The sequence below is a fragment of the Hyperolius riggenbachi genome, chromosome 11, assembly GCF_040937935.1.
Source record: "Hyperolius riggenbachi isolate aHypRig1 chromosome 11, aHypRig1.pri, whole genome shotgun sequence".
NCBI lineage: Eukaryota > Metazoa > Chordata > Amphibia > Anura > Hyperoliidae > Hyperolius > Hyperolius riggenbachi.
This window is the reverse complement of record NC_090656.1, coordinates 31,582,267-31,605,488: the sequence shown is the minus strand read 5'-3', so window position 1 is coordinate 31,605,488 and position 23,222 is coordinate 31,582,267. Positions and strand designations below refer to the sequence as shown.

General features: G+C 46.4%; 2 protein-coding genes across 6 annotated transcripts in view; both read right to left on the bottom strand.

Annotated features, from left to right (window-relative positions):
* NOB1 (NIN1 (RPN12) binding protein 1 homolog) overlaps positions 1 to 23,222 on the bottom strand; it is a 99,021-nt gene that overhangs the window by 20,820 nt on the left and 54,979 nt on the right. The window lies entirely within an intron of this gene.
* The window catches only part of LOC137538814 (uncharacterized), a 31,828-nt gene that overhangs the window by 4,519 nt on the left and 4,087 nt on the right, over positions 1 to 23,222 (bottom strand). The window contains exons 1-2 of one of the 5 annotated variants that reach the window (XM_068261158.1): positions 20,896 to 20,922; positions 11,258 to 11,382 (exon numbers count right to left, since the gene is read on the bottom strand). In XM_068261158.1, the coding sequence (XP_068117259.1) occupies positions 11,258 to 11,382; positions 20,896 to 20,907 (137 nt within the window). In that variant the 5' untranslated portion in view covers positions 20,908 to 20,922. The other 4 variants (XM_068261159.1, XM_068261160.1, XM_068261162.1 and 1 more) reach the window with 4 other exon arrangements.

Here is a 23,222-nt window from a genome sequence, read left to right as displayed (position 1 = left end):
GAATTGATGCAGGATTATGCAAATGTGGGAAGATGTAAGCAGAGCTGTGGAGTCAGTGCACAAATCATCCGACTCCTCGGTTTATGAAACCACCGACTCCCAGTACCCCAAACTGCTCCGACTCCACAGCACTTGCAGGGCTATGGTTGTGGGTACACAAATCATCCGACTCCTCAGTTTATGTAACCATCAACTCCAGGTACCCAAAAATTGCTCCGACTCCTTAGCCATGAATTTATGCAGTTTGAAAACAGAATCCTGCCAAGGTGAAACCCGATTGGTCAATTTTGAAGCTGCATAATTGTGCATAGAAATTGTATATAATATTACATCAACTCAGATTTATTTGCATCCCATTGGCCATCCCCACTTTTCAGAGATAGCCTAGGTCAAGTAATGGTGAACAAGAACCACTAGGATTTTGCAAAGAATTAAAAAAAAAGAGCTCAAAAGTTCAGAGGCAGCGTTCACACTTACCCCTCATGTATGAATTTGCTTTTGCATACACATTATTGCATGTATATCCTAATATTAATAGGCTGTAGACACACTGCACAGCAATGGATTTGGAGGTATGCCTGCATGGCTCATACAAATCATGCTAGGTACACAAAATACAATTTTCTGTTAGACTTACCTGCCAGATAGATAATTCCCAACAAGTTGGAAATGATATATCTAACCATCTATCTGCCTAGCAATGAATGTGCGTACACGTGCACTACTATAAGGAACGGCGGGTGCTCCAGAGATAGAGCGTGCGTACAGTCTGTCAGCAGACTGATAACACTGTTTCTGAACGATCCGCTAGGCGTTCCTTAAGGTGCGTACACACGCACTACAGCCGCCAACGACGGGTCCATCAGACCCTCCCGCTGGGCGGACTTTCAGGCGACAGTAGCACGTGTGTACGCACTGTCGGCGTACTGATAAGGCTGTTTCTGAGCGATCCACTGAGCCAAAAGTCCACCCAGCGGGATGGTGTGCCGGACCCGCCATTGGCAGCCGTAGTGCGTGTGTACGCACCTTAAAGCCTCGTCTACATGAGGAGAGGTGGAGGTGATGTTCCTCATCAATCGAGCCGCTGATGCGGCTCGATTGATAAGCTACATCAGGTCCGATTTTGCCGCCGCCGATTCCCTGCTCGTTCCCCACGAGGGGACAATGGCAGGGAATCGAGCGGAAGATAAAAGGCGCGGCGACGAGGGCAAATCGAATCCGACGCACGCGTGGGCGAGCGGGGATGCGGAAGAGGCGATCCGGCGGCTAATCGAGCCGCCGGATCGCCTCGTGTAGATCCAGCTTTATAGTAGCACGTGTGTACGCACATTTAGGCATTGTTCTACTCGGCAGGAGATAACAATAAGACAATGCACCAGAGATAATGGCCATTCTCTACCAGTACTTTACAGAAAAGAAAGAAAAATCTAAAGGGGCCCATACACCTAACGATTTTCTCGCCGATATACAGCAGATTCGATCACTGTGATCGAATCTGCTGTGAAATCGTTGCACAAAAGCTAACGATTGATTTCCATCCGAAATCAATCGTTCCCGTTGATTCCCGTCAAGCCGCCCAAGCGGAAGATTTTGCTGGATCGCCAGCGGGTCGGGAGTGCGTCGATAGCGGCGTTTGAATACCCGACGACCGACGCAATACAGTGGCAATACATTAACTGTTCCGGCCGGCGCGAGTCCTCCCGGTCACCGCTGTCTCCTCTCCACTGGGCTGCAGCTTCACTGAACTTCCTTTCTCCGCAGGAAGTTTTAACAGTAGCGCACCCTCTACTGTTTAAACTTCCCCAGACAGAAAGCAGTGAAGTCAGCCGGTCCGGAAACCAGCAGAGAAGACAGTGGTAACACGCGCCAGCCGGAGCATGTATGCAGGGGGGGGGGTCACCACCACCACAGATTGTGATCGGTTTCATGCTGAAATGGATTCACAATCTGTTTGCAGTAAAGGCAGCCATACGATCCCTCTCTGATCAGATTCGATCAGAGAGGGATCTATCTTCTTGGTCGAATCTGATGGCAAATCGATCAGTGTATGGCCACCTTAACAGAAAATTGTATGGTGTGTACTAGGCATTATGAAGAATAGGCTATACTCACACTGTACAGCAATGGATCTGGAGGCGTGTCTGCATGGCTCATACAAAATCACGTCTAAAGCCCCTTGTACGCCATACAATTCTTTGTCCGATTCGATTCATTGATTTGATTCAATCCGACATGTCCGATCGGGATTGCAAAACAATGGCAAGTTGAATCGAATCCCGATCGGACATGTCGGATTGACTCGAATCGAACAAAAAAAATTGTATGTTGTAGATGGGGCTTATGATTAATAGGATATTGACAGACTGCACAGTAATGGATCTGGAGGCGTGGCTGATCTTACAGGGACATTTGCATATTCAGCAGCATTGCATCGTGGGAATTCCTTTTTTGCTACCACAGAGCTGAAGAATTACAAATACCTACTGTTTAAAGGACACCAGAGGTGAAAAACTAATGAAACAAACAATTGTATCCATCCTCCTCCTAAAAATGACTTTAAGATATTCCAGTTTTATTTTATATTTAAATCTACTGTTTTATTGTTTGCGATCAATGACACGTTCACTGAAGTATGCCAGAGCTAAAATATATGAACTATTGACCCTTTTTATCTTTTTCCTGCTCTCAGAAGCCATTTTCTGCTAGGAAAGTGTTTTATAGTTGTAATTTCTCCTCAGTGAGGGTCACATTGTAGTCTGACTCAATCCTGACTCAAACAGGAACTGCCACTTAGATACCATGTGTTTAAAGAGGCTCTGAAGCGAGTTTTAAATCATTATTAAAGGGGAACTGAAGTAAGAGGTATACGGAGGCTGCCATATTTATTTCCTTTTAATCAATACCAGTTGCCTGGCAGCCCTGCTGGTCTATTTCTCTGCGGTAGTATCTGAATAACACCAGAAACAAGCATGCAGCTAGTCTTGTCAGATCTGACTTTGAAGTCTGAAATACCTGATCTGCTGAATGCTTGTTCAGGGTCTATGGCTAAAAGTATTAGAGGCAGAGGATCAGCAGGGCTGCCAGGCAACTGGTATTGCTTAAAAGGAAATAAACATGGCAGCCTCCATACACCTCTCTCTCCAGTTCCACTTTAAAGCTTTTATTACTGTAAAGCACTATAGATAGTGGTAAACCGCCGCATCCCCGTGGCAAAACGAGTGGTTTATACCCCCCAAATCCCCTCTGCAAAATCCACCACTTTCTTGGTTGTGGATTTTCCTGCTCATGGAAGCAGAGGTTTGAGCTGTAGCTCTGCCTCCATGCGCGTCAATCTGCATGCGGATCTCCGCCTCTCCCCGCTTCTCTTTGTGAAGGCAGATTGAGAGGGGCGGGGAGAGGCGGCGATCAGCGGGGATTGACGTGCTAAGAGGCAGAGCTACAGCCATAAGCTCTGCCTCATTAGGAAGCGCTCCCCAGACGTTTAAGAGAGGAATTGGGGGTATAAACCCCCGTTTTGCGGCGGGGATGCGGTGGTTTAGCACTATCTATAGTGCTTTACAGTAATAAAAGCTTTAATAATGGTTTAAAGAGTCTGAAGTGAGAAAAAAATCTCGCTTCAGACCTCATAGTTAGCAGGGGCATGTGTGCTAAAACGCCGCTATCCCGCGGCTTAACGGGGGTCCCTTCACCCCCAAATCCCCTCCGAGGAGCGGGGGATCTCTTCCGGATTGGGGCAGGGCTAACCGCCGCAGCCCTGCCCCACGCGCGTCTGTCAGCCGGGTATCTCCGCCTCTCCCCCGCCCCTCTCAGTCTTCCTTTACTGAGAGGGGCGGGGGAGAGGCGGCGATGCGCCGCTGATAGACGCGACTAGAGGCAGGGCTGCAGCAGTTAGCCCTGCCTCCAGGAAACGAAAATTTCACGACCAAGTTTGCGACCAAGGTTTGCGGGGGTGGGTTCGGGGGGTGAAGGGACCCCCGTTTTGCCGCGGGATAGCGGCGTTTTAGCAGGGGCATACATGCCCCTGCTAACTATGAGCTCTGAAGCGAGATTTATTCTCGCTTCAGAGGCTCTTTAAAACTCGCTTCAGTCCAACTCTTTCAGGCAGAGAAAGAAAGGAAAAGAGCATAGTTATTTGTTTGCTAAGCACTGTACATACACGTCTATCTCATGTCACCGCAGGTATCCTTTAAAGTCCCATTCACACTGGGAGTCGCAAAAACCGCTAGTTTTCCAAAGCGATTTTACTGCGATTTTCCCACTGTATGGGAAAGAAATTTTGGAGTTATTGCGGTTTGCGATTCATAAAGGGCAGTTGATGTGAGAAGAATATGGAGGCTGCCATATTTATTTTCTTTTAAACAATACCAGTTGCCTGGCAGCCCTGCTGATATATTTGGCTAGAGTAGTGTCTGAATAACACCAGAAACTAGCAGAAACACCTGATCTGCTGCATGCTTGTTCATGGGCTATGGCTAAAAGTATTAGAGGCAGAGGATCAGCAGGACACCCAGGTAACTGGTATTGCGTAAAAGCAAATAAATATGTCAGCCTCCATGTACCTCTCACTTCAGTTGTCCTTTAACATTGAAACATAGTCCCTTCAAAATTGCACCACATTTGCGATTTCAGCAAAGCGCTAATTGCTAATGATCACTACAGTGAGAACACTGCCATACACTTTACATTGCAGTAGCACTTTTCAAAACACTAGTGGTCACCAGCACTTAAAACCAAGGCTGAACGGTGGTGGCATCTGCAATGAGTTTGTATGTTCTCCCCATGTTTGTGTGCGTTTCCTCTAAGCACTTTGGTTTCCTCCAACATCCCAAAAACATGCAGATACATTATGTGGCTTCTCCCCTAAAATTGGCCCTAGTCTATGCTACATACATACATAGACATGTGACTATGGCAGAGTGTGAGCTCCTCTGAGGGACAGTTAAAGGAATGCGGGGGGGGGGGGGGGGGGGGGGTGTCGGGGTAAAAGGAGTTGAACTTACCCGGGGCTTCTAATGGTCCCCCGCAGACATCCTGTGCCTGCGCAGCCACTCACCGATGCACCGGCCCTTCCTCCGGTTCACTGCTGGAATTTCAGACTCTAAAGTCGGAAACCCACTGCGCCTGCGTTGCCGTGTCCTCGCTCCTGCTATTGTCGCCAGGAGCGTACTGTGTGCAGGCCCAGTATGGTCTGTGCCTGTACAGTACGCGCCTGGTGATATAAGCAGGAGCGATGACACGGCAACGCAGATGCAGTGGTTTTCAGACTTAAACGTCTGAAATTCTAGAAATGAACTGGAGGCGGGGCCGGAGCATCGGTGAGTAGCTGAGCGGCCACAGGACGTCTGCGGGGGACCATTAGAAGCCCCAGGTAAGTTCAACTCATTTTCCCCCGACCCCTGCAGTATTCCTTTAAGTGACATGACAATATACTCTGTAGAGCACTGCGGAAGATGTCAGGACTATTATAAATAATAAAAAGGCAAATTTCTATGTAACGCCAATTCCTTCTGCACTGCTGGAATACATAATTTCATGCTACAGTAGTCATAGAAAATGACATTCATTTTTGGCATTTACATATCCTCATGTGAAAGAACGATTGAGCCCAGTTATATCATTAGTAGTTATATAGCGGCAACATCTTCCACAGTGCTGCACAGAGTATATTGTCTTACCAGTTTACTGTCCCTCAGAGGGGCTCACAATCTAGCCCCTACCATAGTCATATGATCGATTTGCCGCCGATTTCGATCAATCTGACATGCTGGAAAATCTAGGTCGATCTGTGGAGATTGCTTATCATTTTGCATCGGAACTAATGGAAATCTAATGGCAAAAAAATGCCATCAGATCGATTTTCAATAGATTTCATACTGAAATCTATTGGAAATCTGTTCTTAGTAAAAATGTTCCTAAACACATCAGATAGATGAGAAATCTACCTGATTATCTGCTGCTAATCTAACGAGTGTATGGCCACCTTAAGTATGTATCGTGTAGTGCATGCATCATAGTCTAGGGCCAATTTAGGGGGAAGCCAAATAACTTATCTGTACAAAATACAATTTTCTGTAAGATTTACCTGCCAGATAGATAATTTCCAACATGTTGGCAATTATCTAACCATCTATCTGCCTAGCAATTATGCATTGTTCTACTCCACAGGAGACAACCAGAAGACAATGCACCAGAGATAATGGCCAGTCTCTACAGAAAATAATCTAACAGAAAATTGTATGGTGTGTGTACTAGGCTTTTGTTTTTGGGATGGGGGGGGGGGGGGGGGGGGGGGGGAGGGAGAACCCCACGCAGACATAAGGAGAACATACAAACTCCATGCAGCTAGTGCCCTGGCTGGGATTGGAATCAGGGACCCAGCGCTGCAAGGCAAGAGTGCTAACCACTATGCCGCTGTGCTGCCCATTAATAACAGAACAAATTTCAACGTACATGCCAGGGCTGTGTAGTCTAGGCTGACCAGATGTCTTTTTTTCCTGGACAAGTCCTCACAGGTTTTTAAAGGGAAGGTTCAGGGAGGGAGGTCAAAAAATAAAAATCAATGTCCACTTACCTGGGGCTTCCTCCAGCCCGTGGCAGGCAGGAGGTGCCCTCGCCGCCGCTCCGCAGGCTCCCGGTGGTCTCCGGTGGCCGACCCGACCTGGCCGGCTCTGCTGCGCTCCATGGCCTGGCACTTCTGCGTCCCACGCCGGCGCGCTGACGTCATCGGACGTCCGCCGGGCTGTACTGCGCAGGTGCAGAACAACTACAGATGTCCGATGACGTCAGCGCGCCCGCGTGGGACGCAGAAGTGCCAGGCCTTGGAGCGCAGCAGAGCCCGACCTGGCCAGGTCGGGTCGGCCACCGGGAGCCTGCGGAGCGGCGGCGAGGGCACCTCCTGCCTGCCACGGGCTGGAGGAAGCCCCAGGTAAGTGGATATTGATATTTATTTTTTTACCTCCCTCCCTGAACCTTCCCTTTAAAATGTCTGAGGCGAAGAGAGCCGAACACCGAGGGAGTAAGAAGAGCCGATTGAAGAGAGAGAGCCGAACAGCCAAGACTCAGTCAAGTATTTTCCCCAGAGCCTATCAGCTGGGCAGTAGTGTTGTCCGGATCATGAACGATTCAGATCTTTGATCCGCATCTTTTTTGTGAGTCAAATAATCCGGATCATTACAATGAACGAATGATCCGGATGATTTGACTCACAAAAAAGATCCGGATCAAAGATCCGAATCGTTCATGATCCGGACAACACTACCACCCAGCTGATAGGCTCTGGGGAAACACTGGACTGAGTCTTGGCTGTTCGGCTCTCTGTCTCTTCAATCGGCTCTTCTGACTCGCTCTGTGTTCAGAAGAGATCACCCAAGACATTTCAAAAACCTGGGAGGACCTGTCCGGGGAAAAGAGGACATCTGGTCAGCCTAGTGTAGTCGGTACAAAAATCATCCGACTCAGTTTTTGAAACCACCCACTCCAGGTACCCAAAAAACTCTGCAGCCCTGGTACGTGCGACTATGTGGTCTATCGATCTGGCGGGCAATCGGACCTGTCGGAAATTATCAATTGAGCCATCAGCGGCTCGCTTGATAACAAGTATCCATCCGTGTATGCCCAGCATAACAGAAAATTTGTGTATTCCCAGCATTATAAACAAAATCTGAATATATGAACCATTCTACACAAGAACATACAGGAATTGTCACCAGTAATGCCTAGTACACGCCATACAATTTTGTTAGATTATTATCTGTAGAAACTGGTCATCTCTGGTGCATTGTCTTCTGGTTACCACCTGCTGAGTAGAACAATGCCTAATTGCTCGGCAGATAGATGGTTAGATTATACACGGCTCGTTTTTGACCCATTAACCTCCTTGCCGGTTATCCCGAACACAGTTCGGGGTAACCTGAGCAGGAGGATTTCTCAGGCCCCGCTGGGCCGATTTGCATAATTTTTTTTTCCTACACGCAGCTAGCACTTTGCTAGCTGCGTGTAGTACGCGATCGCCGCCGATTCGCCGCTACCCGCCGCGCGGCCCCCCCCGCCCCAGACCCCTGCGCAGCCTGGCCAATCAGTGCCAGGCAGCGCTAAGGGGCGGATCGGGATTCCCTCTGACGTCACGACGTCCATGACGTCGGTGACGTCATCCCGCCCGGTCCCCCTGCAGGAAATCCCGTTCTCAACGGGATTTCCTGCATACTCTGCGATCGGAGTGGCTCAGTGGCTATCATGTAGCGAGCCCTGGGCTCGCTACATGATTTAAAAAAAAATAAAAAATGGAAAAAAAAAAGTGCGGCGCTGCCTCCTTGCCGGATTTTTTAGAACGGCATGGAGGTTAAGATGGCTAGATAGATAATTTCCGACATGTCCGATCTCCCACCTGATCGTTTCGGCGCTCAATTCCGGACAGCAGTGAATGGAAAAAGTTAAGAAAAATGAGCAGAAAATAAGAATTGACTGCAGAATCGAGCGGCTAAACGATCGAGCGGGAGAACCAAGTGGCAAAAATGAGCCGTGTATGCCCAGTATTATCTTCCGCTCGTTTTTCTTATCTTTTTCCATTCGCTGCTATCTGGAATCGAGCGGCGAAACGATCGGGCGGGAGATTGGACATGTCAGAAATTATCTAACGAGCCATCTTCATGGCTCAAAAACCAGCCGTGTAGAAAATCTAAGAGAAAATTGTATGGTGTGTACTTAGCATAAAGGGGCCCATACACTTAACGATTTTCCCGCCGATATACAGCAGATTTGATCACTGTGATCGAATCTGCTGTGAAATTGTTGCGCAAACGCTGACTGAACGATCGATTTCCGTCCGAAATTGATCGTTCCTGTCGATCCGTCCGTGCGTCGATAGCGGCGCTCGAATGCCCAACGACCGACGCTAGCGGCAATACATTACCTGCTCCGCCGGCGCGTGTCCCCGCTGCTCCTTCTATGCTGGGTTCCAGCAGGCTTCACTTCTTCCTGTCCTAACAGGAAGTTTTAACAGTAGAGCGCCCTCTACTGTTCAAACTTCCTCTGGCAGGAAGTAAAGTGAAGCTGGAGCCGAGCGCGGAGAAGAAGACAGCGGAGACCGGGGACTCGCACCGGACAGATCAGGTAATGTATGCGGGGACAGCAGCTTCACAGATGGTGAATCGGTTTCATAGTGAAATCGATTCACAATCTGTTTGCAGTAAAGGTAGCCATACGATCTCTCTCTGATCAGATAGGGATCTATCTGTTGGTCGATCTGATGGCAAATCGACAAGTGTATGGCCACCTTAACAGTAGCAGCCATAAAACTCCTAAAGCTATTTATCTACAGCATCCTCACTGAGTCAGCATCAGCATTCATTATGGGAAACCTACATAGTGACAGACTGCTTTCCAGGCACACTCTCTCCAGGCAAAAACAGATGCACTACATGTACAACGTGCATATTGCATTGCATACCATTCATCTATCACCTTCACTGATCCCTATATGATATACACAATTACCCCAATAGACTACTGCTATATAGGCCACTCCCCCCTCCCAGTGCCCCTGAGAGGAGACCCCCTACACAAGGCTTCATTCATAATCAGCATACGCGTCATATATTACTACGTTATAACCGTGGTCTCACCTATACCCAGTGTGCCAGCGCCTCATATCAGCCCCTCTGCGTGCATAGACGCCAAGCTTCCTCATCGCATGGCACGTGACCCGGAAAGATATTTCACGCATCACAGGAAGGGCGGAAATGCCGCTGTAGCCACGCTAACTAAGGGCACGATGCTCCCTCATAGAGATGCCTGGAGCAGAATCTGCTGCACAGTGACATCTAATGGTACAAGAACTAACTGCACCTAAAAACAAGAGCAAAACATGGACGTTACTGTACATCAAATAGGGAAATTCTAGCAGAATAAAGAGAGGGACCTTTCTTTTTTTACTAAAGGAGATCTAATCTTGCAGTAATGAGAGTACTAGCAGAAAAATCACATTAAAAGCTCCATAAAAGGTGTCTGGTTGGTATGCTCTTAAATCTCATAGACCGGCAGAGGATGATATCAGAATGGTATTTAAAAAGGCAAATCGGTACCAAATCGGCAACTATTTATTTTTAAATATGTAAAGAAATATGAAAAATAAACCTCTCCATAAGGGAGGTTTGTAATAGAGTAAGCTGTTGGTGACTGTGTCCCGCAATATTTACCTAAGGGGGGGGGGGGGGGGGGTGCACCCTAATCCTTCCATCTATATGTGATCTTCTATTTTCTCATTTTAACCACTTTGCATCCAGACCTGGTTTCCCCCTTACGGACGAGAGCAGTTTTTACATTATAGCTATGTCCCTATTTAATCGGCAATAACTTTATCCCTACACCTAAATGAAATGTATATTTTTTTTTTCAAGACAAACTTCACTTTCATTTTATGGCATTTTTTTTTACCTCAATTTTGTATTTATGTTTAATGTGAAAAATAGGAAACAAAAATAGAAAAAACTAATTTCTCAGTGTTACCAATTCCAGTTTAAAGTGTACTAGAGAAGGGTAAAAAAAAAAAAAAAAAAAAAAAGTTTTATACATACCTGAGGCTTCCTCCAGCCCCACGCACATGGATCGCTCCCACGACGCCATCCTCTGCTGCCTGCAGCTCCGGTCCCGTAATTTCCTCCAGTCACAGCCAGTCTGTGCAAGAGAAGTGCACCCTCTACGTACCTCTCCAGCGGCCCCCTTAGATTGCGCAAGAGGGAGTGCGCTGACTGGCCGCGACTGGTGGAAGTTACGGGTCCCAGGACCAGAGCTGCAGGCAACAGAGTATGGCGGCGTGGGAGTGATCCATTAAGCACTGTGGCGCATGTGCCATTTCAGCCGTGCAACGGCAGCCAGGAGCAATCAGCGCAGTTTGTAAAGACATGTAACTACGCATGTGCAGAACACGCCCAGCATCTTAACCGCAATATAGGAGTAAGGCTGGGACAGCCATGTGACAGTGTGTGGCCCAGCTGGAATGCAGGCTTTAACTGGTGAGAAAGGAAACAACGGAGGACCCCGAGGACACAGATAGCACTCAAAAACTTCCGGGTGTTCTTGAGCTCATCTGAGGGCTGCAGTTATTGGACTCTGCAGAAAGTTGGCGCCTTAGAATGCCCTGTGCTTTTACATAGACTACCACTTCTTGGCTGACTTGCTGTTATTCCCAATTGCATTATAAAACTATTAGCAGCAGACTGTGGAACATTTAGTAGCAAGGAAACTTCACAAATAAACTTACGCCACTGGCGGCATCATGTCCTGGCCGGTCCCACGCTGGACTTCACTGAACGCCCGAGAATGACCCGTTCCTTCACAGAGGTTTGGAGAAGCAGTCTGCAGGCCTATGTCCTGGATTTTATACACCTGTGGGCATGGAAGGGATTGGGACACCTGAAATCAATGGTTTGGAAGGGTGCCCCAATAAGTTTGGCAATACAGTGTGCTTTGAACCTTGAGACTAATTTATCTGCATGGTATATACAAGCCAATACAATACATTTAAACCATCAAAAAAATAAAATAAAAACACTACAAGCACTCCATAATAAAAATCACTTCTTTCCACCCTTCTGCCTGTGATTTATTTACATTCTGAAATTTATCACAGGAGGCATCATTTTTAAAGGGCATCCGAGATGAAAATAAATGTTATGAGATAAACAATTTTATCCTCTTTCTCCCAAAAATGTACGTGTTTAACTAGTTGAAAGACCGCTCAATGCCAATTGGCGTGGGCGCAGCGGCAGCCCCAGAACCGCCTAACGCCGATTGGCGTGCAGTCTTAGGGGTGGAGTTTGCAGGGGATCGCGCACGCATTCAATGGCGGAGCTCCGCCCCATCAGCCGCTAGGAGTCTGTTAGACGGCGAAACTGAAGTCTTTTAACAGGGTACAGCGCTGCGATCTGTGGCAGCGCTGGACAGGGGACAGCCGTGTGACACGGCTGTCCCCCTGGTGGGTACAGAAGTGATTGGCTGTCATAGGTTTCAGCCTATGACAGCTGATCACGGGGATTAGCTGGCTGGGGGAGGAAGGGTTTTTGAAAAAGACATTTATAAAATAAGGAAATGTATTACAAAAATAGAATAAATATTTATGTAAAAATAAAATAAAACATCCTGGCAGGGATCAGTCCCCACCAACAGAGAGCTTTGTTGGTGGGTAGAAAGGGGGGGGGGAGGAGTGCAGACCTGCAGTGAGGCCTTAAAGGGAACCTAAACTGGGAGGGATATGGATGTTTCCTTTTAAACAATACCAGTTGCCTGACTCTCGTGCTGATCAATTTGCTGCAGTAGTATCTGGATCTCACGCCTGAAACAAGCATGCAGCTAATCCAGTCTGAGGCCCAGTGCACACCAAAACCGCTAGCAGATCCGCAATACGCTAGCGGTTTTGGGAGCTGATTTCAGAGAGATTCTAGGTATGTTTAGAGATGTTTTCTAAACATACCTAGCGGTTTTGGGTGCGTTTTTTGGGCAGCAGATTGCACATATTGTTACAGTAAAAGCTGTTACTGAACAGCTACTGTAACAAAAATGCCTGGCAAACCGCTCTGAACTAGCGTTTTTCAGAGCGGTTTGCGTTTTTCCTATACTTTACATTGAGGACGAAACGCTTCCGAAAACCGCAAACGCGCAGCAGGAGGCGCGTTTGCGGCTTGGCAAAAACCGCAAACCGCCGGTGTGCACCATCCCATTGCAATACATTAGACAAGCGTTTTTATAGGCGGATGCGGCCGGCGGATCGCTCCAAAAACCGCTCGGTTTGCACTGGGCCTGACTTCAGTCTGAGCACCTGATCTGCATGCTTGTTGAGGGGCTGTGGCTAAAAGTATTAGAGACACAGGATCAGCAGGAGAGTCAGGCAACTGGTATTATTTTAAAAGGAAAAATCCATATCCTTCTCAGTTTAGGTTCCCTTTAAAGGCTGCAGTGGCCAATTAACAAAAAATGGCCTGGTCTTTAGGCGGGTTTAACACTGCGGTCCGCAAGTGGTTAATTATCTCACAGTATTTTATATTTTAATCTAGCTAACTTGTTTACTATCTATGAATCTAAATCTATGAACTATTAACCCCCCTTTTTTTTTCCCTTCTTCCTGCTCTCAGAAGCCATTTACTAAAAGGACAGTGTGTTATGGCTGTAATCACTTATCAGTGAGGGTTATGCTATAGGTCTGACCTAGACCGACCCAGTCCCGTCCCGGACAGAAACTGTCACTTACATACCTGATTAACTCTTTCAGGCAGAGAAAGAAAAAAAAACAAAAGAAACAGCATATTTCATTTTATTTGTGTGCTAGGCACTGTACATACACATGTATCACATGTCACGTCACCGCAGTTGTCCTTTAAGGTGGCCATTGACTCTACAGTTCTCCGGACGACTGATCAACTGATTCCCTCATAATATCTATCGGAAACGATCGTTTAAGCCCAACAGAGGGGAAGCTGCTGTCTAATGTGACCATATTAATGGAATTGATCCGAAAAACTGATTAATTCCATCAATCTGATAGTTACCGATCAATATTACAATGAAATTGAACGACTGATCATCCAGAGAATTGTATTGTTAAAGTCAATGGGAATCACAAAAAAAGCCAGATACCTACCTAAGGAGAGGGAAGGCTCTGGGTCCTATAGAGCATTCCTGTTCCTCTCCCAGTGCCCTCGTTGCAGCGGCAGCTCCCCGTTTTGAATCCCCAACCAAGGGGGACCTCGGAAGTCTTTGGGAGCGGAGTTCTCCTGAAGACAGGTGGCTCCATACTGCGCACGTGCTAGTGCACAAGTGAGGGCGCTCATGCATGGGCAGTATGGAGCGGCCTGTCTTCGGGAGCACTCGGTTCCCGAGGACTTCCGAAGTCCCCCGCGGTGGGGGGGATTAGAGCAGTATTTGACCAAATTGGTCAAATACTGCTACCGGGGAGCCAGCGCTGGAACAGGGTCAGAGGGAAGAGCTGGAAGGCTCTGTAGGATCCAGAGCCTTTCCTGTCCTTAGGTAAGTATCTGGCGTGTGTGTGTGTGTGTGTGTGGATTCCAACTGACTTTAATGGCAACCTTTATTCCTGCCATGTGATCTCTGCAGAATGTTTGTTTACTGAGAGTTCTATGCACAGAGGGATACTGGTTTCTTGGCAGTTGGGAACAGCCATTTTTTCCCACAATGCAACAAGGTTCACAGAAAGCTATCAGGACTAGGTCTAGACATCACACAGTGAAAGGGGCTTCACCACAATATCAGCCATACAGACGTCCCTGATGATCTATTTCAGAAAAGGTAAACATTTCTCATGGGAAAGCGGGTATTAGCTACTGATTGCGATAAAGTTCAATGCTTGGTTAAAGGAAATCTGAAGTGAAAATAAACTTATGATAATGATTTGTATGTGTAGTACATCTAAGAAATAAAACATCAGCAGCAGAGATATGAGTCTAATATTGTTTCCAGTACAGGAAGAGTAAAGGGCCCATTAACACTTAAAAGCACAAAGTGATTTTACCGCGATTAGGGGCCCTTAACCTCCCTGGCGGTACGCAGTTTCAGAGGCTGCGTCCGCGGGAGAATTTTTAAAAATAAAATGCGATTTAAATGCTTTAGCTAACACTTCGCAAGCTAACTATGCCTGCCATGCCCCGCCCTACCTCTCACATGATCGCTGCCAGCAATATTTACCCCTCCGCGATCCCGCGAGAGCCGCAGCTTCAGCAATCCGCTTCACTCGTCGCTATGGCGATGATCGGAATTGACGTCATGCGCAGTCCAGATCCTTCCCATAGTGAAGCCTGGAGCTGATTGGGAGGCTGCGCCATCACGGGATCCCTGGGGGGGGGGGGGGGGTACATATAACAGCAGCGATCAGGGGGGGATCGGGGGAGAGCGGAGGGACATGGAGGGCATGGTTAGCTAGCGAAGTGCTAGCTTACCATATAATAAACATTTAAAAAAAAAAAATCATCCGGCGGCCATGAGATCCTCTCCGGCATCCTACCGCCAGGGAGGTTAAGAAACTCCAGTGGTTATCTATGCAAAAAAGCTTCACTGAACTCTGACAACAAAGGCGCAAAGAGCTCTGTCTTCTGAAGCGTATTATCTCAACTGTCTGTCACTGTATTTTGTTTCGTTTCTGCAGAGGAACGTTCAAAAGGTCATTAGCCTGCTCTGTGAAATCATTTAGAATGCTGGGGGTAGTGTGTAAACTGCAAATATTAGAGAATTATGCAATGTTATAAAAACAAAACACTACATAACTGAAAATAAAAATATGAGTGTATTTTCTTTGCTACTAATGTTCTATTAATTATCCCTACTACACAACCAATTCATTCTATCATAATTTTTTTTGCTTCAGTGTCACTTTAAAAGTTCCTCTTTGACAGTGAACAACATTCTCTCAAGTCGGCATCAAGAGTGGCCATACACATGTGGGCCCATTTGCAATTAACAGTTTTTCAACTATTTTTTTGGTACTTTTTCAAATGCAAAGTGCTGAAAAGTTAGTTACAAGTTGAAAAATGATCTCCTGGGAGTAAAAATTAACTGCATATGGGCCCTTATTCAATTCACTTTTCCTCCTAAGGGCCGGTTCTGCCCCTTTGCTCAGCGCCGCGTTAAAACGCTGGCGTTTAAATGCCAGTGTTTAACCGCTAGCTTTTGAAGGCTTTTGGGAAGCTTTCAAGGCTAGCGGTTCATGTCTCTGCACTTGTTTCCCGGTGTTTACGGCCTCTGAAAGCAACATGTTGCTTTTGAGATGAGACTCAACAACAGGATCTACCGCCAGGCTTTCATGAAAGCTTGCAAAAGCCAACTTAAGAAGCCCATACGCCTAACTATTTTCCCGCCGATATACAGCAGATTCAATCACCGTGACCGAATCTGCTGTGAAATCGTTGCGCAAACGCTGACAGAATGATCGATTTCCGTCCGAAATCAATGGTTCCCGTCGATCCGTCCGTGCGGAAGATTTTGCTCGATCGCCGGCGGTCAGGAGTGCGTTGATAGCAGCGTTCGAATGCCCGACGACCAATGCTAGCGGCTATACATTACCTGTTCCACCGGCGCAAGTCCCCTGGTCTCCGCTGTCTTCTTTTCCGCTGGGCTCCGGGTTCCGGCTGGCTTCACTTCCTGTCCCGGCAGGAAGTTTAAACAGTAGAGCGCCCTCTACTGTTTAAACTTCCCCGGACAGGAAGTGAAGCCAGCCGGAACACAGACTGTGATCGGTTTCATGCTGAAATCGATTCACAATATGTTTGCAGTAAAGGCAGCCAGACTATCCTTCTCTAATCAGATTCGATCAGAGAGGGATCTATCTGTTGGTTGACCAGTGTATGGCCACCTTTAGGAGAAAAAAAATGAATTGAATGTGGGTCATAGACTGCCGCTCTGCATCCTGCTGATCATTCTGTGTCTGGATCACTCAACTGAAACAAGCATGCTGCTAATGCTTGTTCAGGGTCTGTGGCTAAAAGCATAAGGCCACATACAGACATCAGACCATAGTCTTTGGAAAATGAAAGATCACAGACCAATCTTACCACCCTTCATGTAGTATGAGAGCCATACTCTACACAGTCTTTTCTATGGAGCTGAACTCCACATCAGGAAAAAATCTTTGCAAGATGCTGCACACACAGATGCTGTACAGACACAAAAGATCAGTATCTGCAAAAGATCTGTTCCTGCCAAAAATCCATTTCTGCAAATTGCAATGATAGTCTATGAGATCTGCAGATCATCATACACACATGATTTAACTGACATTCATCTGCAGATCTGAAAATCCATCCTGGTGGATCTGATCTGCAGATGAATGTCAGTTAAATCATGTGTGTATGATGATCTGCAGATCTCATAGACTATCATTGCAATTTGCAGGAATGCATTTTTGGCAGGAACAGATCTTTTGCAGATACTGATCTTTTGTGTCTGTACAGCATCTGTGTGTGCAGCATCTTGCAAAGATTTTTTCCTGATGTGGAGTTCAGCTCCATAGAAAAGACTGTGTAGAGTATGGCTCTCATACTACATGAAGGGTGGTAAGATTGGTCTGTGATCTTTCATTTTCCAAAGACTATGGTCTGATGTCTGTATGTGGCCTAAGAGGCAGATGGTCAGCAGGACAGCCAGGGAATGTGTATTGTTTAAAGATACCCTGTAACAAAAAATAAAAAATATTATGAGGCTTCCCTGTCCTCTGTAGCACTGGCTCCCCCGAAACCTTCTTGACAATTTACAAGCAGCGCAAACCTACAGCGATCTTGCACAGGCGCACTAGCGGCTCTTTCGGTTAAGGCGGAAATAGCCCAACACAAGCGTATCCGCTCTACTGCGCAGATGCGAGTCCTTTGTGCCTGCACAGTAGAGCGGATCCGATCGGGTTCGGCTATTTCTGCCTTAGCCAGAAGAAAGCAACTGCTGCGCCAGATCATGGTAGGTATACATTTACTTCGTCACTGTTCGGAGGTCGCTGCGATGGATTGCCGGGATGGAGGACGGGGAAAGCCTCGTTAGGATCCAGAGAAGGGTTTTTTGTAGTCACAGGTTTTTGTTTTTTTTTGTTTTTAAAGAAAATGGTTACAGTTAGACTTACCGGTAACTGTACTTCTAGACGTCATACAGGGACACTGGAGAGATAAACAAGTAGTCTGAAAAGACATACATAGGGAGGGCCACAACCCTGGAGCACTACTCTGCCAAACCGACACAGTACTATGCACAGGTCCATAGCATTGTATGGGCAGTGAATTCTCATGTAGAATAATCCTGCCACACAACTGAGCACTGGCCCTCAGAGCAGGATTGGCAATATCCATTATAATCCTGGATTAAAAAAAATAATAAATATGTACCGCATACATTTCTTAAGCTCAATACACACCATACAATCTTGGTTGTACAGATTTACCAAATCTATGTATTATAAGGGCCAACAGATTGAAAATACCTTGAATGATTGATTGGATAAGCTCTTATACTACATGAAAGTGGTAAGATTGTACAACCTAGATTGTATGGTGTGTGTTGAGCCTAAGATTTCAGCATCTCGAAACCCTCTGCTCTGCATCCACTTACATCCTCTCTACAAGATTTTCAATCTCCACAGCCAGCATAGGTAAAGTGCCAGTCTGTACATCAGACCAATTCGAAACAGGCTCAAAGTCCTAATCGAAACAGGCTCTCAAATTCGAAACAAGGGACTCCCTGAAAACTACCCAGAGATTCATTTCTTGATCGTTTCCATTATCCCTTAATTGTCAATCACCATCGCTCCAGTGCAGGTTTGACAAATCATCATGTTCTAATCTTGGGGAAGCCAATTGCTGCAATGGCAACAATTCACCTTCACCCCACCTGCTGCTTAGCATTCACAGCTAGATTGCATGGACACAGAGGATAGGAGAAAAGAAAAAATAGATAAAAGGAAAATCACTCTTTAATCAATCATGAGTGCACATTACTGCAAAAAAAATGTCAGTTTCTGCATCTAGCATAGGAAACAAATGACTCCTTAAAACTGCTCAGGGATTTCCTAAAGGTGGGTACACACGTCAGATAAAAGTCTTTGGAAAATGAAAGATCACAGACCAATTTTACCTCCTTCCATGTAGTATGAGAGCCATACCTACACAGTCTATTCTATGAAGCGGAAATCCCCATCAGACAGAAATCTTTGCAAGATGCTGTACACATGCAACAGATCAGTATCTGCAAAAGATCTGTTCCTGCAAAAGATCCGTTCCTGCAAAATGCATTCATAGTCTATGAGATCTGCAGATCCTCATACACACCTTGTTTAATGGGCATTCCATCTGCAGATCAGACAATTATCTGCCGATCTGAAGATCCAACCTGGTGGATCTGATCTGCAGATGATTGTCCATTAAACAAGGTGTGTACGATGATCTGCAGATATAGACTATGAATGCATTTTGCAGGAATGGATCTTTTGCAGATACTGATCTTTTGTGTCTGTACAGCATCTGTGTGTGCAGCATCTTGCAAAGATTTCTGTCTGATGGGGATTTCAGCTCCATAGAATAGACTGTGAAGGTATGGCTCTCATACTACATGGAAGGGGGTAAAATTGGTCTGTGATCTTTCATTTTCCAAAGATTTTTATCTGACGTGTGTACCCACCTTTACCCTGAAAGACTCCATTACCTCTTTGTATAAATTGTCAATCACTACAGCTCTCATAGATTTAGTGCAGGCTTGACAAATCATCTCGTTATAATACTGGGGAAGCTTTAAGGGAACCTAAACTGATAAGGATATGGATTTTCCCTTTTAAAATAATACCAGTTGCCTGACTCTCCTGCTGATTCTGTGTCTCTAATACTTTTAGCCACAGCCCTTGAACAGGCATGCAGATCAGGTGCTCTGACTGAAGTCAGACTGGATTAGCTGCATGCTTGTTTCAGGTGTGTGATTCAGCCACTATTGCAGTCAGAGATCAGCAGGACTGCCAGGCAAATGGTATTGTTTAAAAGGAAACATCCATATCCCTCTAAGTTTAGGTTTCCTTTAATGTTGCAATAGCAACCTTTTTAGTTTTTGGCTTCTCCAAACACTATCCTATACCGGTACTTATCCGTTAGCCGGGCGCATCCGGCAGGTGGCGCTAATTACTATTCCCCCTCCAGGCCGCTATGGATAGTAGGGAAAGATGTAACTCTGGTGGAGTTTTGTCGCCACCTGCCGGATGCGCCGGCTAATGGATAAGTACCCCTATACCTCCCCCGCTTTTACTTTTAGCTTGCTATGATATAGAGAGAGGGAAAGGATAAAACACAGGTGAAATCACACTCTAAACTGAATCATGTGAGTGTATATCCCTGCAAAAAGGCACTATCAGTGCACACACCTCTTCTGCTGGAACAGACTGGGAAGCCTCTTGCCTGTGATCCCATCTTTCCAGCATGGTCAGTGCACTCACCTCTGTTGCTGGAAGAGACTGGGAAGCCTCTTGCCTCTGATCCCATCTTTCCAGCATGGGGGGAGCGTCAGGAGCAGTTTCATCTTTTATGCTGCCTAGTTCTCCTATATTGGACTCCCCCACCAGCGCCAGCTTCCCATCGCTTGTGGCCCAGGGATTTCCTGCATGCGCAGCGCTGCCAAGATGATGCCAATCCGGTGAAAGAAACTCGGCAGCTGTGGGAGAGTGCCACGATCCTTGCCCGCACAAATGCATATGGAGGGCAGAGGGATCGACAGCCGAACACCGCGTTCGGCAGAAAACCGGGTGAGTAAAGAGACGCCACTAGCGTTCACCCCAGCCACTCTTCTCTTCTCGGCCTCACCACCTAGTGAGGCTAAATAAAAATCATGGGAGCTACTCCTCTTCTGTGTTTAAACTGAGGAGCCAGGGGAGGGTGGGGGCTATTAATACTCTTTTTACTCTTTCAGGTGGTTTCCACTAATTGGATGGGCGGAGCCACATCTTCAGTGTCCCGTATGACGGCTAGAGAAAAATATATTAGCCTCCACATCCCTATCACTTTAGTGTGTTTTAAGAGTCTCTCGCGCGCTCTAAAGCCTGGTACAAACTTTCAACAATAACTAGATATTCCAGAAATGGAATGCTATGAGCAGATTGTGTAGGTAAGCAAACATACTACATGGAGGTGATAACATTGGTCAGTGCTTGGCCAATCATAATTGAAAGTGTGTACAATGCTTCAGCGCTGAACTGTTACTTTGCAGATCAGATGAAAAATGATCTCCTGAGGGAAAGCTCAGGAGAAAAAGTTAATTGAATAGGGGCCATTCACTCTACAAAACACAAACGCACACACAAAATTTTGCAGAGAAAACTACATACACACCAAGAAATACACACTATAAGAAATACACAGCTTGTTTCAGTTGATATCTATTTACCTCTGAGCACATGGACTTGAATAGCCTCCACTTCCTGCTGACCTGCTTTAGGGAAAAGTCTAGCATAATCTGCTGAAAAGAGTTCTTTCAGCCAATCACAGAGGGGCGGTGCTGTGTGCAGAGGTGGAGCGAAAGCAGACAATAGTCTGTGTAGAAGGTGAGAGGTGTACTGCTGGCTGGGAAGTATTGTGTAAAACTAGGTACACACCATACAATGTTCTGTTAGATTTTCCACATGTTGGCAATTATCTATCTAACCATCTATCTGCCTAGCAATTAGGCATTGTTCTACTCCGCAGGAGACAACCAGAAGACAATGCACCAGAGATAATGGCCAGTCTCTACAGAAAATAATCTAACAGAAAATCTAAAGCCCCTTGCACCCACACACTCAACAGAGGTCTTTTATGCAGCACAAACTTTTGTTGTGAAACAAGTTGTGAAACAAGTTGATCCCCCCCCCCCCCCCCCTCAAAAAAAGTTGGTTGCTTTGTTCAAAGAACTGATAGAACTGATAAGCCATCAATACAACCATTGGATTGAAGGCTTAGGGCTTTTTTCCACTAGCCTGCGATTTGCGATTTGCTTCTGATCGCAAATCGCAAGGTACATTAAACTAATGGAAACTGCAGCAGCAATTTCCATTAGTGCGATCCGATTGCGATGCGATTTTGGTAAAAGCGCAATCGTCGTCCTGCCGCGTTTTGTATGCGATTGAGCTGGACTATGAGTATAGTAGCTCAATCGCAAACGCAATCGCATGGTGGAAATTGAAACGCGATTGCGATCGTGATTAGAATCGCGATCGCAAAAGCGATCGCATTTCATAGTGGAAAAGGGCCCTCAAGGTAGCCATACACTGGTCGATTTGCCATCAGATTCGACCAACAGATAGAACCCTCTCTGATCGAATCTGATCAGAGAGGGATCGTATGGCTGCCTTTACTGCAGATTGTGAATCAATTTCAGCATGAAACCGTTCACAATCTGTGGTGGTGGTGCTGCCGCCGCTCCCCCCCCCCCCCCCCCCCCCCCCCCCCCATACATTACGACTCCCCAGGTCTCCGCTGTCTTCTCCGCTCTGGTCTGGTCTCCAGGTCCGGCCTGCTTCACTTCTTCCTGTGTGGGGGAAGTTTAAACAGTAGAGCGCCCTCTACTGTTTAAACTTCCTGCCGGGCCAGGAAGAAGTAAAGCATGCCGGACCTGGAGACCAGACCAGAGAAGACAGCGGAGACCTGGGGAGTCGCGCCGGCGGAGCAGGTAACGTATTGCTGCTGTATTGCGTCGGTTGTCGGGCACTCGAACGCCGCTAGCAACGCGCTCCCTACCCGCGGGCGATCGACGGTAATTTCACGCACGGAGCGATCGACGGGATCGATCTATTTCGAGACGAAATAGATCGAAATTTAGCGTGTAGCGTTAACGATGTGACAGCAGATTCTATCCCAGTGATCGAATCTGCTGTCGATCGGCGGGGAATCGGCCTAGTGTATGGCCAGCTTTATCAATTCTTTGAACAATAGCAAGCAACTTTTTTGGGTTGTTCAACTTGTTTCACAACAAAAATTGTTTGATAATTGTGCTGCATAAAAGACCGCTGTTGAGCGTGTGATCCGAGATAAACTTTTACTCATTGCATAATTGTGTTCCTTTCATATTGTTTATAGGGCATTCCTCTAGCCAAATACTTTTTTGTTTTTGTTTTAACACTCCAATTCCCTATAAACTAAACAAGCCTCACCCACGGCTTTTTTAGAGTGCCTTGGCATTTTCAGACAGTAGCAAGGGCTTATGGGAGCTCAGTCTGGGCAGGAGGACGGGGAGGTGTTACTAGCCAGAGATTTCAGAAGCAGAGGGGAGGATGGTTGTTTACAAACAACATGGCTGCTGTCCTATCACAAGAAGAAATAATCCTATTCTGTTGAAGCTGTTTGCAGCTAGATTTGTTGTGTAAACACTATCTTAAAACTTTTGATAAGATATATAGACAAGTTACTTGTTATAGTTAGTTTTTCATCTCGGATCCGCTTTAACAGAAAAATCTAACAAAAAAATTGTATGGTGTGTACTAGGCATTAGGCTAGGCAAACGCAGCTCGATTTTGCTGCTCGATTCTCCCACTTAATCAATTCCCCGCTCGATTCCGCAGGCGATTCTATCTTCTGCTTGCTTTTTCTTATCTTTTTCCAATGTGTTCAATGTGGAATCGAGTGGCGAAATAATCGGGCGAGAGATTGGACATGTCGGAAATTATCTATCGAGCCATCTAAATGGCTCAAAAACGACCTGTGTATTCCCAGTATAAGAGTCTGGAATGTGGTTTGTAC